At 45.9% G+C, this 13,693-nt stretch overlaps 1 protein-coding gene across 6 annotated transcripts in view; it reads left to right on the forward strand.

Annotated features, from left to right (window-relative positions):
* The window catches only part of PARG (poly(ADP-ribose) glycohydrolase), a 2,316,516-nt gene that overhangs the window by 629,846 nt on the left and 1,672,977 nt on the right, over nucleotides 1–13,693 (forward strand). For all 6 annotated transcript variants that reach the window (XM_069610801.1, XM_069610798.1, XM_069610799.1 and 3 more), the window contains one exon: nucleotides 5,678–5,761. In XM_069610801.1, the coding sequence (XP_069466902.1) occupies nucleotides 5,678–5,761 (84 nt within the window). The remainder of the gene's footprint in view (nucleotides 1–5,677; nucleotides 5,762–13,693) is intronic.

Below are 13,693 nucleotides of genomic sequence, written 5' to 3' on the forward strand. Positions count from 1 at the left end.
CAACTAATGGTTGTTTTTATTAATCCACAAGATCGGAGCACCTGGATGATGTTAAAGGTGAGCGCTATCTCATGCCCAGCTATTATCCTGTCCCAGAACATCTCTGATACCAGACCTACCTCTCTATTCTCAAATCGTCTCAGATATCTCACTCTTACATTCCAGTTTCCCTCGCAATCCATTAAAACATGTCTAATGGTCTGCTGGCTCTGATCATTGTAGATTGTGCAGAGTTTTCTAGCATCACTACGCCTATCCCAATGAGATAACACTTCACCTGTGTGGATTATGTTTAACCGAACTCTTAGAAAGGTCTGCCTCACCTTCCAATCTGGAAATTGTCTCAAATATTTAGGCGAAAACCCAATTTCCTTATCATATATCGAAAGCGATTTATCTAAAACCAATTTACGCATTCCTTTGATAGTATGAATCCAATTCGACCTTTCCATCGACTTTTTAACCTTGTAAGGATTGCATAATAAGGTATCAACGTCGCTGTCACACTCCTTCAATTTTTTTATTACCAGATGTTCTAGGTTGGATAGCAAAGCCGATGGGGAATTCATCAGGTGGCCATTAATGTCTCCATAGAGTGAGTTGTCTTGCAGTATTATTATCCAACGATATAGGGAGACCAGTTTCTATTCTGCTTGATGCCTGAGTGATCTTTGGCCCAGCTCATATCTCAGGCTTGATATTTGGTGGCTCTGGGGGAGATTGAAGACCTTACTTCACAGTTGCCCCTCCAGTTTATGCCAGTTCGTTTTCCAGGCGGTTGGTTTGGCTTCTAGGCCATACAGAATTACTGGGACAACTTTAGCAGTATAAAATCTAATCACAGATATTGGAGAGAATTTACAATATTTAACCAATTGTTTCTTCATTTGGACTGTTAAATGTGAGATCTTTTCACCAAAGTCTATATTGATTTTTGCCTCTGTTGGGGATGCATAGAGTTTAAAACCCAAGTAAACGATCTCATCTACAACTGGGATGATTTGATTTTCTTTTAGTTCTTTCATTCCCATCGGAGATGATGACTTCAGTCTTTTTTTTTAAACTCCTTTCTTTTTGTTTTCCTTCTCCTTCGATAATTTTGATGTATACCTTCTATCCAATCTCTTTGTTACCTCTTCCCTGCCAACCAGTTTTTGCTCTGTCATGGAATAGGTCCGTTGATTCTACTTCCTCTCTCAGCTATTTGGGCTATTTTTCGAAAATTCTTCCAAGGTTGATTCTGAGAGGGGAGTGTCATCAAATGTCTGACCTGCATCGGACATCCCTCATCTTTATTTGCTGGTTCACTTTTTTTGTTAGCCCTGTTCACCATTTCGATCATAATTTCTCGGAGTTCTTTCCCCTCTGTTTTTACATCTCGACCGGACTCCTAGGATCGCACTTATGTCCAAGCCTTGTTTTGTGACCTCCACTAGTACGTTGTTCAGTGCTAAAGCTGTTGATGTATTTATTGCATTACTTAAACCCACTATTGAGGAGTCACGTTGGCCCACTTCCCTTTTGCACTCCAGTAGAATTCCTGCCTGTGTTTGGACTTCTCCCTTCAACATATCAAAGACGGTCACTAGGGAGTTCAACATGAAATTCAGTGCCGACAAAGTAATATCCCTTGTGTTCGAATCTTTCTGTTCTTCTCCCTTTCTATGAGATTTTCCTCCCTCTTGGGTTTCTTGTCCAGGACTTTGGTCGTGAGTGAAGTGATGTTGCAGACATAGGTCTCCCAAACTCCCTACCATGCCGCCAGTCTTTTTTTGGCAATCTGGTCTTTATGTTCGAGACATCCCCCTCTAAACTGGAGTCTTTTCCTGTTTCTGGTTCGATGCCCTGGCGTTTGGGGGGGGGGGGGGTTGTTGTCTCCCTGGTCGTATTATGTTGGACTAGATCCCCCAGACTCTGGTGTCTCCTTTTAGGGAAGCAATCCTTAATTTTCTTTTTAATTCAGGATGTTGTTATGGTATATTCCAAACTGTGCTCCAATAGCTGGTTGAAGACCATGAGGCCCTCTCTGCACCTTTCAAGTTCTTTGTGCACTTGAGGGTAATCATGGGCATGTAACTGTGCGTTGAACATAAATGCGTGTCCTGTGAATTGAGGAGGATTGATCTCCCACTCTGGAGCCCTTGGGTCATCCGCCAGGGTTCCGCTGCGCAGGTAATATTTTGACATGGCTGCTAAACTCTGACTGACTTTCTTAAGGTTTGTGTATCTTTTGTTAGTTGGCGTCCGGGTTCTGATTCTGGGCCTCATTACATGGTAGGTGCTATTAGCACCTTGGTACATGCTGGTAAAATACCGGCACCGCCTTGGAGGAAAGGGGAATTACCGCCCTATTCCAAGGTTGGCAGGGCGGTAATTCCCCCTTCCCCCATTGCCCTTCCCCATTCCCATTTTTGCCCCATAAGGCATAATGGGAATGGGGAAGGTGCTAATTACGGTACCGCAAATTGCGGTACCGTAATTAGCACCCTGGTCCCTTTGCGGGTTGGTTTTTAACGCCTGCTAAAAAGCAGGCGTTAAAGTACCAAACCGCAAACAGACCTCGTAGTAAGGCGGTAAGGGTTAACGGTCACCGGTACCATTACCGGTGACCGTTAACCCTTACCGCCTTCCGTGTAATGAGGCCCTCTGTTTCTTCATTAGCTCTGCCACTCTTAGGCCGGCTCACTGAGTCTTGTGGTTCCTCTACGTTAATGGTCGTCCTTCAGATTACATTTTTGACTAACCCGAGTAGTTGGGGGGGGGGGGGGGGGGAGATCTTTATATGAAGTGATGCTCCCGCTTCAAATGTTTGTGAGCTTTCGAACCAATCTGGTCGATTAATTGGGTGGACTCTATATAAACGCTTATCGGCCAGAATAGAATTGCGAAAGATTTCCCACTAAGCTCTTAGCTTCGATAGGGATCCCAATGCATGTCCGTTTGTAGTGCTGATTAACGCTGATTAAAGTGTACATCCACTCCACAGCGCAGCTGACCAGCCGACCAACGAACACGAACAAACTGCTTACTGCGCGCGCTACACGCTGTCCACGGGTTTATGTGTCTGAGCCTATGTTCACAGCTCCTCCTCCAAAAACTAATGCCAGAGAAGATAGACTGAAGCTAATCCAGCGCTCTCCTCTGCCAGTAACCAGTGTCATGAACACACTGCTCGCACACCACCAGAAATTATTCCTGTGTAACACCAAACCGAAGAGGAAAATTAGAGGATGACTGACCGGAGCAGCAGACTAAGTCTGGCCTGTAGGTATCCGTTAAGTATGAATGAAACATTTGTAACACAGAACCAGATCAGCCTAGAGAGAAAGGGTAGAAATAAGCAAGGATGATTGACAGTATCAGGAGCTCCTGAAAGGTCAAGAAATACAATGATTGATCGAGTGAAGTGGTTTCTGTAGAGTGAAACATAAATAAGGCAGGCTGATTAGAAGGAGTGAGAGGATGGTGTTCCAGATACATTGAGATCTGGCCATGGTGCATATGTTCGAGGAGTTTTAAGAGGAAAGTAAAAGAAGGAGATGGGTTTGGGGGTGGGGTGTGAATTGGCAAGGAGAGATAGACCGAGTGAAGGTTTCTTAAGAATAGTGGTGATAATCGCGTTGATGATGATCACATGTTTAAATTCAGAAGGAAAAGAAGAGGTGGAAGGGGAAATGTTACAGAGAACAGTCAGGAAGAGCAGGGTAAATTTTGTGGATAGGAGAAGAAGCTAATATGGTTGAGGGCAAAGGCAGTGAGGTGAGCTTGAGATGGAACAGTAGTGGTATCAGTGGGAGAGCAGGGAAAAAGAGGAAAGGGGGGCAGGAACTACAGTAACTGAAGAATGTTGAAGATTTGAACAGGATGAGGAAGAATCAAGAAAAGTGGTCAGACTTTGTGTTCCAGCAGAGCCTTCCTCATGGTGCGAGATGGGAGCAGAAGGTTGGCGTGAATCCCAGCTGAGCTCTGAGATTACCATCAAAGTTTCCAGCAATGAGGCAGGTACATGTCCATACTCCAGTGCAGTCCATGTGAAGGTCAAACCCAGACCAGGTGATGACTCGGAAATTGGAAAAACGATGGATGCAGAGGAGGGATTCAGACTGATTGGTCCCACCAGTCCAGAGGAGCAAGGCACTTAGTGCAGGTATTCCAACTCAATTTGGAGGCAGAGGTCAGGGACATGGTGGTTGGCACAGTCAATCCTAGGCCCAGCTGCAGTCTGGCAGCTCTCTGGTGGTCCTTCAGCTTCCCATGCTTGCATCTTGTGGTTGACTCTATCAAATGGTTCCAGGCCATCTCCTTTTATTGAGAACTCAGGTTGGTGGCTGCCCCACCCTACCTATGGTAGAGACCTGTAACATTCATACAATTGGAGGCTGTCTAATCGGAGACCCCTTGCCACCTCAAATTTTGCCCAGCAAGAACTGAAGCAGAACCTTGGGTTGGGACCAAACAGTCCTAAACCCCAGATTCGACTAGTTCTCACACACTAAGCATTGACTAGCAGTCCAGGGCTGAACTACCTTAAAAGCGCATGTTCTTTTATCGCAACTTCCAAGCTAAAGACGAAGAAAGAAGGCCAACAAAGAAGATGATCAAAGAACAGTACTTGTATGACAATATGTATCCATTGTATAATTCTTGTGGTACAAAAATAAAGGTGCACTGCTGTGCACTGGGCGAAAGGTAAACAACTATTCTCTGCCATCAAGCTTTTCAGTACACATAACAGAAAGTATATAACTTAAAAAATTAAAGTTTGAGACACACATTGTCCCCATAGAAGGCAGCTTATACTGCACTGTAAAAATAAAGGAAGCTATTCCTTGCACTAGTAGCCAATATAAGCTGACCAGTGCATCCCAAACAAAACTAGTGAAGCAGAATGGCCTCGCTCATCCCAAATGTCAACCAGTATCCATACAAAAAACAGATGCGCTGGGGGACTCTGTTGAAGGCAAAAGAGAATAGTTGCAAAAAGGAAAGCTTTTATAACCATAATCGGGGATGAAGGAATTTGTGCACCCTGAAATACTTGAAAACCGCTTTTCTCTATTTGGTGACCTTTTTTGGAACCTGTGAAAATCTATAATCCAGACTTTACTTGACTGACATGGCTAAGTGCTCTTAGTCTTTAGGATATTTTATTTAATTCCAATCCATAGGTGCAGATTTTAGAGAGATTCAATGTGTTCCCTGTGCTCTTCAAGGATGCTACAGCCTGTCTAGGGTGCTAACGGGTGTCCCTTAATGCATTTTGACATCTCTATTCAACATCTGGAATGACTGTCTTCAGTATTTATTACCTATATTGTATCAACTTTTTTTTCCTGTGGGAGGGAAAGGGTAGTTAGTTTAGGGGGAACGAGTTATAATATTGACTGATATTTTGTTGTAAAAGAGTTATGTTGTATTTCACACATTGTCTCTACTAGACTTGTTGATTTGTATATTACGAGTACCAGCACTCTTTTTCCAGTTGTACTTACAAAAGAATGCAATGAAAAATTCCATATAAAGAAAGAAAGGAATCATGATTGCGTGTTAATGTATGATTAACGTTACCTTGAAGTAGGATTGCTAATATAAATCACATCTTAATTGTGTAATTAATACTAATCTTCATTAATACTGTATTTAATTATGAATGAGTTCCTTATATTTGTTTTACTAGCATGGCGAAAAGTCTCCAGGGAGTCGATGGGAATTAATCAAAACTGCTCTGAAGCGCACCTGTACCAACCCGCAGCATTTAAAGGTAAACTCATCTTGTCTTCTAAAATGTTATTACATAATATGTGGGGATAGAAAGGAGTTAGGTGAGGGCAGAGCATGCCAACAAAACATAAGCAATGGAAGACCTTTAGAAACTGTGCTCATTGGGACCTAACAGGTCATGTAAACACAACTTTAGATTGCAGAAGAAAATGGAATTAGGAAAAACAATTTCTACCAAGCCATGAACTTGAGAAATAATAATATACAATTTGATAGTAAGTGTACATTGTATATATGGATGATTGGCTGTAGCTGGTTTGTGTGCTGATGTCACAAAAGGGGGAACAGTATGTGCCTGACCTTGAAGCTGACTTTAACCTCTGTTCTGACCAGTTGTGTGATAGAATGGCTCTCTGGTGAATGTGGGATAGCCTAAGCTTTTTTGATTTTTAATAAAATAAAATGGTACAGGTAATTGTTTCTGAAAGTGAGGTCTGCTAATCAGACCCCCATTTTATAAATGCTGCATGCCAAAATGATGGTGGAAACGTGCCCCTGTGGCGAAAGTCTACAGCCCCAGCAGTACAGTGGCACAAGCCAGATTCAAAGGTCACGTGCACTCCTGACTTCAGCTGGAACATAAAGCTTCTGTAGGTACAGGTAGCATTTTAACTTTCTGCACATCTGATCTCAATTATAATAATTGTATGTCTTAGTCAGTCTGGTGGCACAGAAATCTTTAAATATGAGCCATGCCTGGTTGCCACTGCAATTTGATACCACCCTGGTGTCACCTCTCTGAACAGTGCCCAACTACGACAGGACTGATGTGTATTTTTTTTTTACTCTTTTTAATGATGGTCAACACAGATTCAACTTTTTGCACATTGCATTTCACAGTACATACATTACTCACATTGTTAGATACATATTTCATTAATTAATTTGCATCACATGGAGGTTTCCTCATCCGAGGCCATTTCGCACAGGTATATCTGGAACGGCCCCATATGTATTTTGGCCGATTACTTGATGCTACAGTCAATGTATATTTCCCATTTAATTCGAGGGGTCTTCCCGTCCCACACAAACGTCACTGCCATTCCTCTTATTTTTTCAAAAAAGGTCCTACCCGGCCATATTGGTATGTTTACAAACAGGTATAGCAATCTGGGGAGAACCACCATTTACAGGATGGCGACCAGGCCATTCAGGGATATAGGCAGCTTAGCCCATGTTTGGAACTTTACATTGAGCACCTGTATAATTTGTTCATAGTTATCTGTATACAGTGTCTGCCTATCTCGGGATATCATTATACCTAGGTATCGTATATGTCCGGTTGCCCATTTGAGATTCTCTGTTGTCGTCGGGCATATGGTGTGCGGTGTCAATGGGAGGATTTCTGATTTTTCGTTATTTATTTTGTATCCTGAGTATTCAGCAAATCTATGTATGTCTTGCACGAGGGGTGCTAAGTTGGTTTCAGGGTCCCGGACATACAATAAAGCATCATCTGCATATAGCGAAATCGACTGGGGTGGGCCTGACATTCGTATCCCGCTATCTCCATGCTTTAGTCTGACCATTATAGCAATGGGTTCAATGGTTAGTGCGAACAATATTGGCGAGAATGGGAAGCCTTGTCTGGTACCCCTGCCCAGCGCAAATGGGTCAGAGATTGTGTTGTTCGTGAGCACTCTCGCCCCTGTTTTTGTGTAAAGCAATTTAACATATTTGACAAAGTTGGGGCCCATTCCAAACCTTCTGAGCAACTCCAGGAGATACAACCAAGACACTGAGTCAAATGCCTTCTCGGCGTCTAGGGATACCGCTACTGCCTGTGCTTTTGGGTTTATTCACGCCATTATTGCAAATAGCCTGCGTAAATTCAAAGCTGTGGATCTTGTGGGGATGAATCCATTCGGATCAGGGTGGATCGGTGTCGGCATGTTTGGTAATAACCTGTTCGAAATACCTTGGCGAACACCTTGGCGTCTACATTTATGAGTGATAGTGGCCTATACGATGACATGTCCTGCGGAGGGCGGCAGGGTTTTGGTAACACTGTTATTATCGCTTCTCTCATTGAGTCAGGGAGTTCATTTAGTTCCAGTGCCTCCTCCCATACCTTCAACATGATTGGGACCAGTTCTTTTTCGAATTCTTTATATAATTCAACCCCTAACCCATCAGATCCCGGGGCCTTCCCAGAACTTTTTTCCTCAGTAATCACGTTTTCAAGGGCCATTTTAGCTTCTAACGGGAGTGTTGGGAATTCCAGGCCATTTAGGTATGTTTGTATTTTTGGTATTGATTTCGTATCATTATTTGAATATAATTTCTGATAGAACTTAGAGAATTCATCGTTTATGGCCCGTCCTCCCGTTACCACCTCACCCTCCCCGTCTTGGATGCTTGTGATTGGGGTATGTTGGCGATCAGCTCTGATGAGGTTGGCCAGGGACCTTCACGCCTTATTACCTTCCCCATACCTACGGGCTCGGGCTGCTATGTATTGTACTTCCCTCGTGTCCAGCCTGTCAAAAGTCCTTGAGGAGTTTGTTTATCTCCGCTAGGGTGTCTGTATTTTGGGTTTCACTAAAGGAGTTTTCCAGATTTCGGAGTTGTGTCTCCGTCTCGGTTAGCTCGCGTCTCACTGACCTCAGCAGTCCCGTGGTTTTGGAAATCAATGCCCCCCTCACCCAGGCCTTGAACGTCTCCCAGAGTCTCGAGTATTTATCTACCGTCCCCACATTGTTATTAAAGAATTCTTCCATTTCTATGTTTAGGGATTCAGCCACATTAGGATCTTTAAGTATGTTTGCGGGCATTCTCTATTTATTTTGTGGTTTTGGGGCATTTCTGAACAGTAGGTCCAGGGATACCGGGGAATGGTCTGACAGTGTTCGAGGATGTATCCCGCAGTTCTCAAGTACTCCCAGTACATCCTCAAGACAGGAGCCAGTAATCGATCCGCGACTCGGAATCGTGTACACTCGAGTAGTATGCATATTCTTTTGTGCATGGATGCAATGCCCTCCATGCATCTCGCAATGTCATTTGTGGCATGATCTGACCCAGCGCAATGGATGCCTTGGTTTGCGTCCTCTGACTTTGGAGGATCTATCTAATTCTAAGTCTAGGACCAGATTTAAGTCCCGCCCCATATGATGCTAGAGGTGTCCAGTGTTGCCAGTAATTCCAATATGTTGAGGTAAAAGTCTGGGTCATATATATTTGGACCGTATGTATTGACTAGTGCAACTGATTTTTCTGCCATCTCTCCCCATAGCACTACATATCTACCCTGGGGGTCGATTCTGTGCCCTTTGGTCTGGAATCCCAGTGATGGGTCTAGGAGTGTTATGACTCCTCTGGCTTGGGTGGAGTATTCTGTGTGGTATCTCTGCTTGCCCCAAGAGGCAAGTATGTTCGCGTTGTTAGGCCCTTCTGTATGGGTTTCTTGTAGCATCACTACATGGGGGGAGTGTCTGTTCACATATGGCCCAACTTTTCTGGTCTTGAAGGATTATTTAGGCCTCTAACATTCCAAAGCAGGAGTTAAATCTTCAATCCATTCCCCCTGCTGGCGTTACTCATCTTTGTATCTATTCAGTTCTATGTTCTTGTGAAGGTACCTTTTAGTATGAATAGCGCAATTATCTGCAAGACCATTATTGGGAAAACTTTTGCAACTTTTTAACAGTTCAACGAACAGTCCTCCCTTTCCCCACCCTTCCCGCCCGCCACCCCCATCATCTGCCCCAACTTGATGATTGTGCCTTCCAAACTCTTGGAGATCTCCTGAGGTTGCCATGTTGTCGCCACATGGCCGCCGGCTCCAGGCTCACAGCCCGGCTTTCTTGTTCACATGCGGTGCCACCCGCATACGTCTATTTCGTTCAATTCAATCATTGTGAAGGGTATTTGCGCAGTTCATTCAAGTATCTGGACCGTGTCAGTCTGCCACAGGGGTGGGTCTGCCGTTTTGATCCGGTCTGCAGCCTTCAGGGGGTAGGGCTATGTGAGCCTCCACATAGGCAATGGCTGCTGCTGGAGTTTCAAAGAAGTGTGCTCTCCCCCTGTGTTGGATTCTCATTTTAGCTGGAAATATCAATGCATATTGGACCTGCCGTGCTCTTAGCAGCCTCTTCACTGGTTCGTACGATTTACGGTTGGCCTGAACTCCTGCTGCAAAGTCCGGGTATATGTGGATGCGGTTCTCCTCGTATTGCAGCGTGCCTTGTTCCCTAGCCTTCCTGAGTATCGAATCTCTGTCTCTGTAATTGAGGAGGCATGCTATGATGGTGCGGGGTGGTGCCCCGGGTTTCGGCATTGGGGCCAGTGTGCGGTGCGCTCTTTCCACAAGGAAGTGTTCGGAGAAGGCCTTGGTTCTGAAGAGAGTCTGTAGGAGGGATACAACTTGTTGTTCCATTGCTCCTTTACCAAATTTTTCAGAAACGCCGACAATCCTTATGTTGTTTCTCCTAGATCGTGATTTAAGGTCCTCGCACTTAGTTTGTATTTTAATGAAATCATTTTTCAGTTGTGTAATATCTCTGTCGTGGTTAGAAATGGTGTCTTCATTGGTGCTGATTCTGCATTCCGCTTCCGTAATTCTCGAGCTCTCTTTGTCCATCCTTGCCTTTAGTGACCCGATAGTGGAAACTATATCATCTAGCTTGACGTTTATCGAAAGGAATCCATTTTGAACTATGGTCAGTCTGTCGACTCGGTCTTCACTTTCTGCCTCATTCCGGGTGTTAGATGTAGTTGATGTTCCCGACCTCGGGTCTGCTGTTTGGCTATTGGTAAAGGAGTCCATTGGACCTTTCTTCTGGCCCCTGCCCCTTTTGACATCTTTTCGCGTGTTTGTGTACCACTTATACGATTCCTCTCAATTTACGGATCTAGATTCTCCAGTGAGTTTAGGGTATTTTCCCACCAGTCGTGCTTGAGGTACGGTGGCTGTTTATTGAGTTTCTGAACGTTGATTCACAGGGTGAGCGCTCCTCTCAAGGCTATTTTGGGATTGTTCGGTGGGCACCCTTAGGTTGTGAAGGGGTGTCTTGCTTCAGAAAGAATCGTGCTGTGCACTTTTTGAACGTGTCTTGTGTCCGTAGAAGGGTTGTTTCCTCGCAGCCGGCAAGTGTATTATCACCGATCGCTGTAGCAGTTTATCCCTTTATCCCCCCCACCTGTGCAAGATCAATTTTTCTGGCATGTAAGTGTGGGTTTGCCAGCTTTCTGTGCTGCAGTATTGTAAAGGTGTTTTCTGTAGTTCAGTCAGTTGTTTTGGGCAGTTTTAGGTTCTTACTTCCTCTGTCGTACCACCTCGCTTGTTGTGTTTTTGCCCAGGTAGTCCAACTCCCAAGTTTGCGCTCGGATTTCATGTGCCCTGTGCGATCGTGTTGGTTCCCTTGGGGTGGGATCCTTATTGTCGCTGTTTTTTTTCACTTGCCTGATTTACTTTGCCAAGGGGATTCAGAGTCGGAGTTAGTGCTTGCTCCTGCCGCTTGTCTACAAGTGGGTTGTGTTCTCCCACATATTATTTTGTTTGCACCGTTTCTAGTTTTCACCAGTTTTCAAATATCTTAACGTTCCTTTCAAGACAAAATTCACCAACGTGGTTTCCGTTAGTCCTTTCACTGTAGTTCAGTGTTTATTTGTGCTGCGTACGGATTTCACGTGCCCTCTGCAATCGTGTTCGTTCCCCAGGGGTGGGATCCTTGTTTTCGCTGTCTTTTTCACTCTTCTTTAGCACTTTGCCCGGGGGATTCAGGACCGAAGTCAGCGTTTGCTCCTGCCGCTTGTTTACGAGTGGGTTGTGCTCTCCCACGTACTATGGTGATTGTTCGCACAGTTTCTAGTTTTTACATGCTTTCAAGTATCTGCACTATCCCTTCGAGATAATGTTCACAAACGCTGCTCCAGTTGGCCTTTTTCGCTATACTGCCTGCCCAGTCTGCTGTGCGTCGTGCGGCGGTACCCCACCGGGCCGCCGTGGGCTGCTGCGCAGTGCCACTGATACGTAGCTTCTAAACCCACCAGCGCGTGGGCCTGTGCTCCGGTGCTTTGTTCGCTTATTTTGCGCTTGCCGCCCCAGCCCGATGCAGCCAAGATGGTCGGGGGCCCGCGGGGCCCCCCGTGCGGTCTGCCGCCCCGTCAGGCCCCAAACAAAGGAGGGCAGTCAGCCTAGTGCCGGGCGCGTACTTACAGTTCCTGCTGCGTCGGCGACTTCACCCCGGCTCCTACTGCTGGTCGCAGCACAGCAAGGATCGGTTGGTGCTGTCTCCGGTGCGGCTCCGGCCCCTTCCTCAGCCACCCACGCGTCGGAACCAGTCCAGGAAGCGCAAGCGTCGTCTAGATGTATATCGGGTCTTTTCTCCAGTGCCTCCTCTCTCACCCGACTCCGGCTGTCGCCTCGTCTGTTACAAGATTGGCGCGGTGTGTAGTTGCCCTCAGATGGCCTTCTCCGCATCCGAGGAGTTGTGTCCGGGCCTCGGTGACTCGCTACGTTAGGATTCCCGTTCTCTATGGTCAGCCAGATAGTGTCAGCGGCTTAGCCCTGGTGTCTTATGGTACTGGGACGCGGCTCACGCCTCCTCCTTCTCCGGCCCAGTTTTCTCCTCGCCGTAACTTCACACAGACTTAACTGTTTTGCTCAGGATTTCCTCTGTGTATTGTTAAGATCTTTAGCCGCGCTTTCTACCCCTTTTTGTGTTTAGCGGGATGCTCTGAATAAGGATAATTTTGATGCGGATGACAGCCGGGTCGTAGCTCTAGATTCAGACGGCCATTTTCGTTGCGTTCAACAGCGTCCCCTCAGGACTGATGTGTATTTTTGTGTGGTCCAACTGCCTCCAGAACTGCCATGTGGAACAATGCCAGGATGCTGACTCTTCGATCCTCGGAGGAAATAGAGCACCTTCCTAGAAAGGCACATGAACCTCCCTCAGGTTTGCGTCAAAGGCAGCACTGACATAACAAAGCGACACTCAGACCAGGGTGCTGACCACTGGAGTATCTGGGAAGGGCATGAGTTAGAATAGCCTCGCAGGAGAGGTGGGCTGAAAGAGGGGTGCCACCATCTTGGTTTCTGTTAGGGCTCTCTACAACGTCCTGTGCTTTCCCCTCCATTCGCTGTAGGGCATGTTGGACTCTGGATATGATGGCAGAGGGCAGTGATCACTTGTTAAAATATTCTGGATTGGTCTCCTTGCAGCAGTCATCCTTTGGACCAATCCCCTGTGACAATTCGCCTTCATATGGTGTGGAGACCTTCTCCTTCTTTGATTCATCTATTCATTCATGCAAAAGAATTCACTGAGCCTCTGTTGATGTATCCCAAAGTCCTTCGTGCCATCCAGACGTCGGCTTCACCCACTCTATGAACCCGATCGCAGGCTTGAATTTGTGGGAGCAGTGGTCTTGAGTACTGACGCAACTGCTGGAAGTCATTGAACTCTTCGGTCTCACACGCCGATTTGATCCAGTAGGGCCATCGTCTCCGGCTCAACCATTGCCCTGAACTATTAGAAGACATTGTCTTCCTGTCTAGAACACCAACTCGACAGCCCAGCCCTCATCGACCTTCACTAGCTCCCACTGTACGCACAAATCACCTTCAGGTCTTGCTGCATTATCTATAAAGCAGCTGCCCTCAAGTCACCCAGCTACCTTGCGGAGAAACTCTGCATCTCCGACAGTGCCCCATCAGATGCCAGGACACGTGCAGTCTTGAAATCTGCCACTGCAAAAAGGAAAGGACCAGAAAACAAACCTTCTCTGCTTATGCCCCAAGACTATGGAACCCGTTGGCATCAGGCTCGCCCCCACACTCTTAAAAATCAGAAAAGAACTCAAGACCCACCTCTTCAGGAAGTGTCTCCTCCTGAACACCTAGGCCATCATGTTGCCCCTCACTCCACCTGACTCGCTAGATGCCATCTGCCCTTCTGCTCCCCAC

Source organism: Ambystoma mexicanum, chromosome 8, assembly GCF_040938575.1.
Source record: "Ambystoma mexicanum isolate Mex_15411 chromosome 8, UKY_AmexF1_1, whole genome shotgun sequence".
Classification (NCBI taxonomy): Eukaryota; Metazoa; Chordata; class Amphibia; order Caudata; family Ambystomatidae; genus Ambystoma; species Ambystoma mexicanum.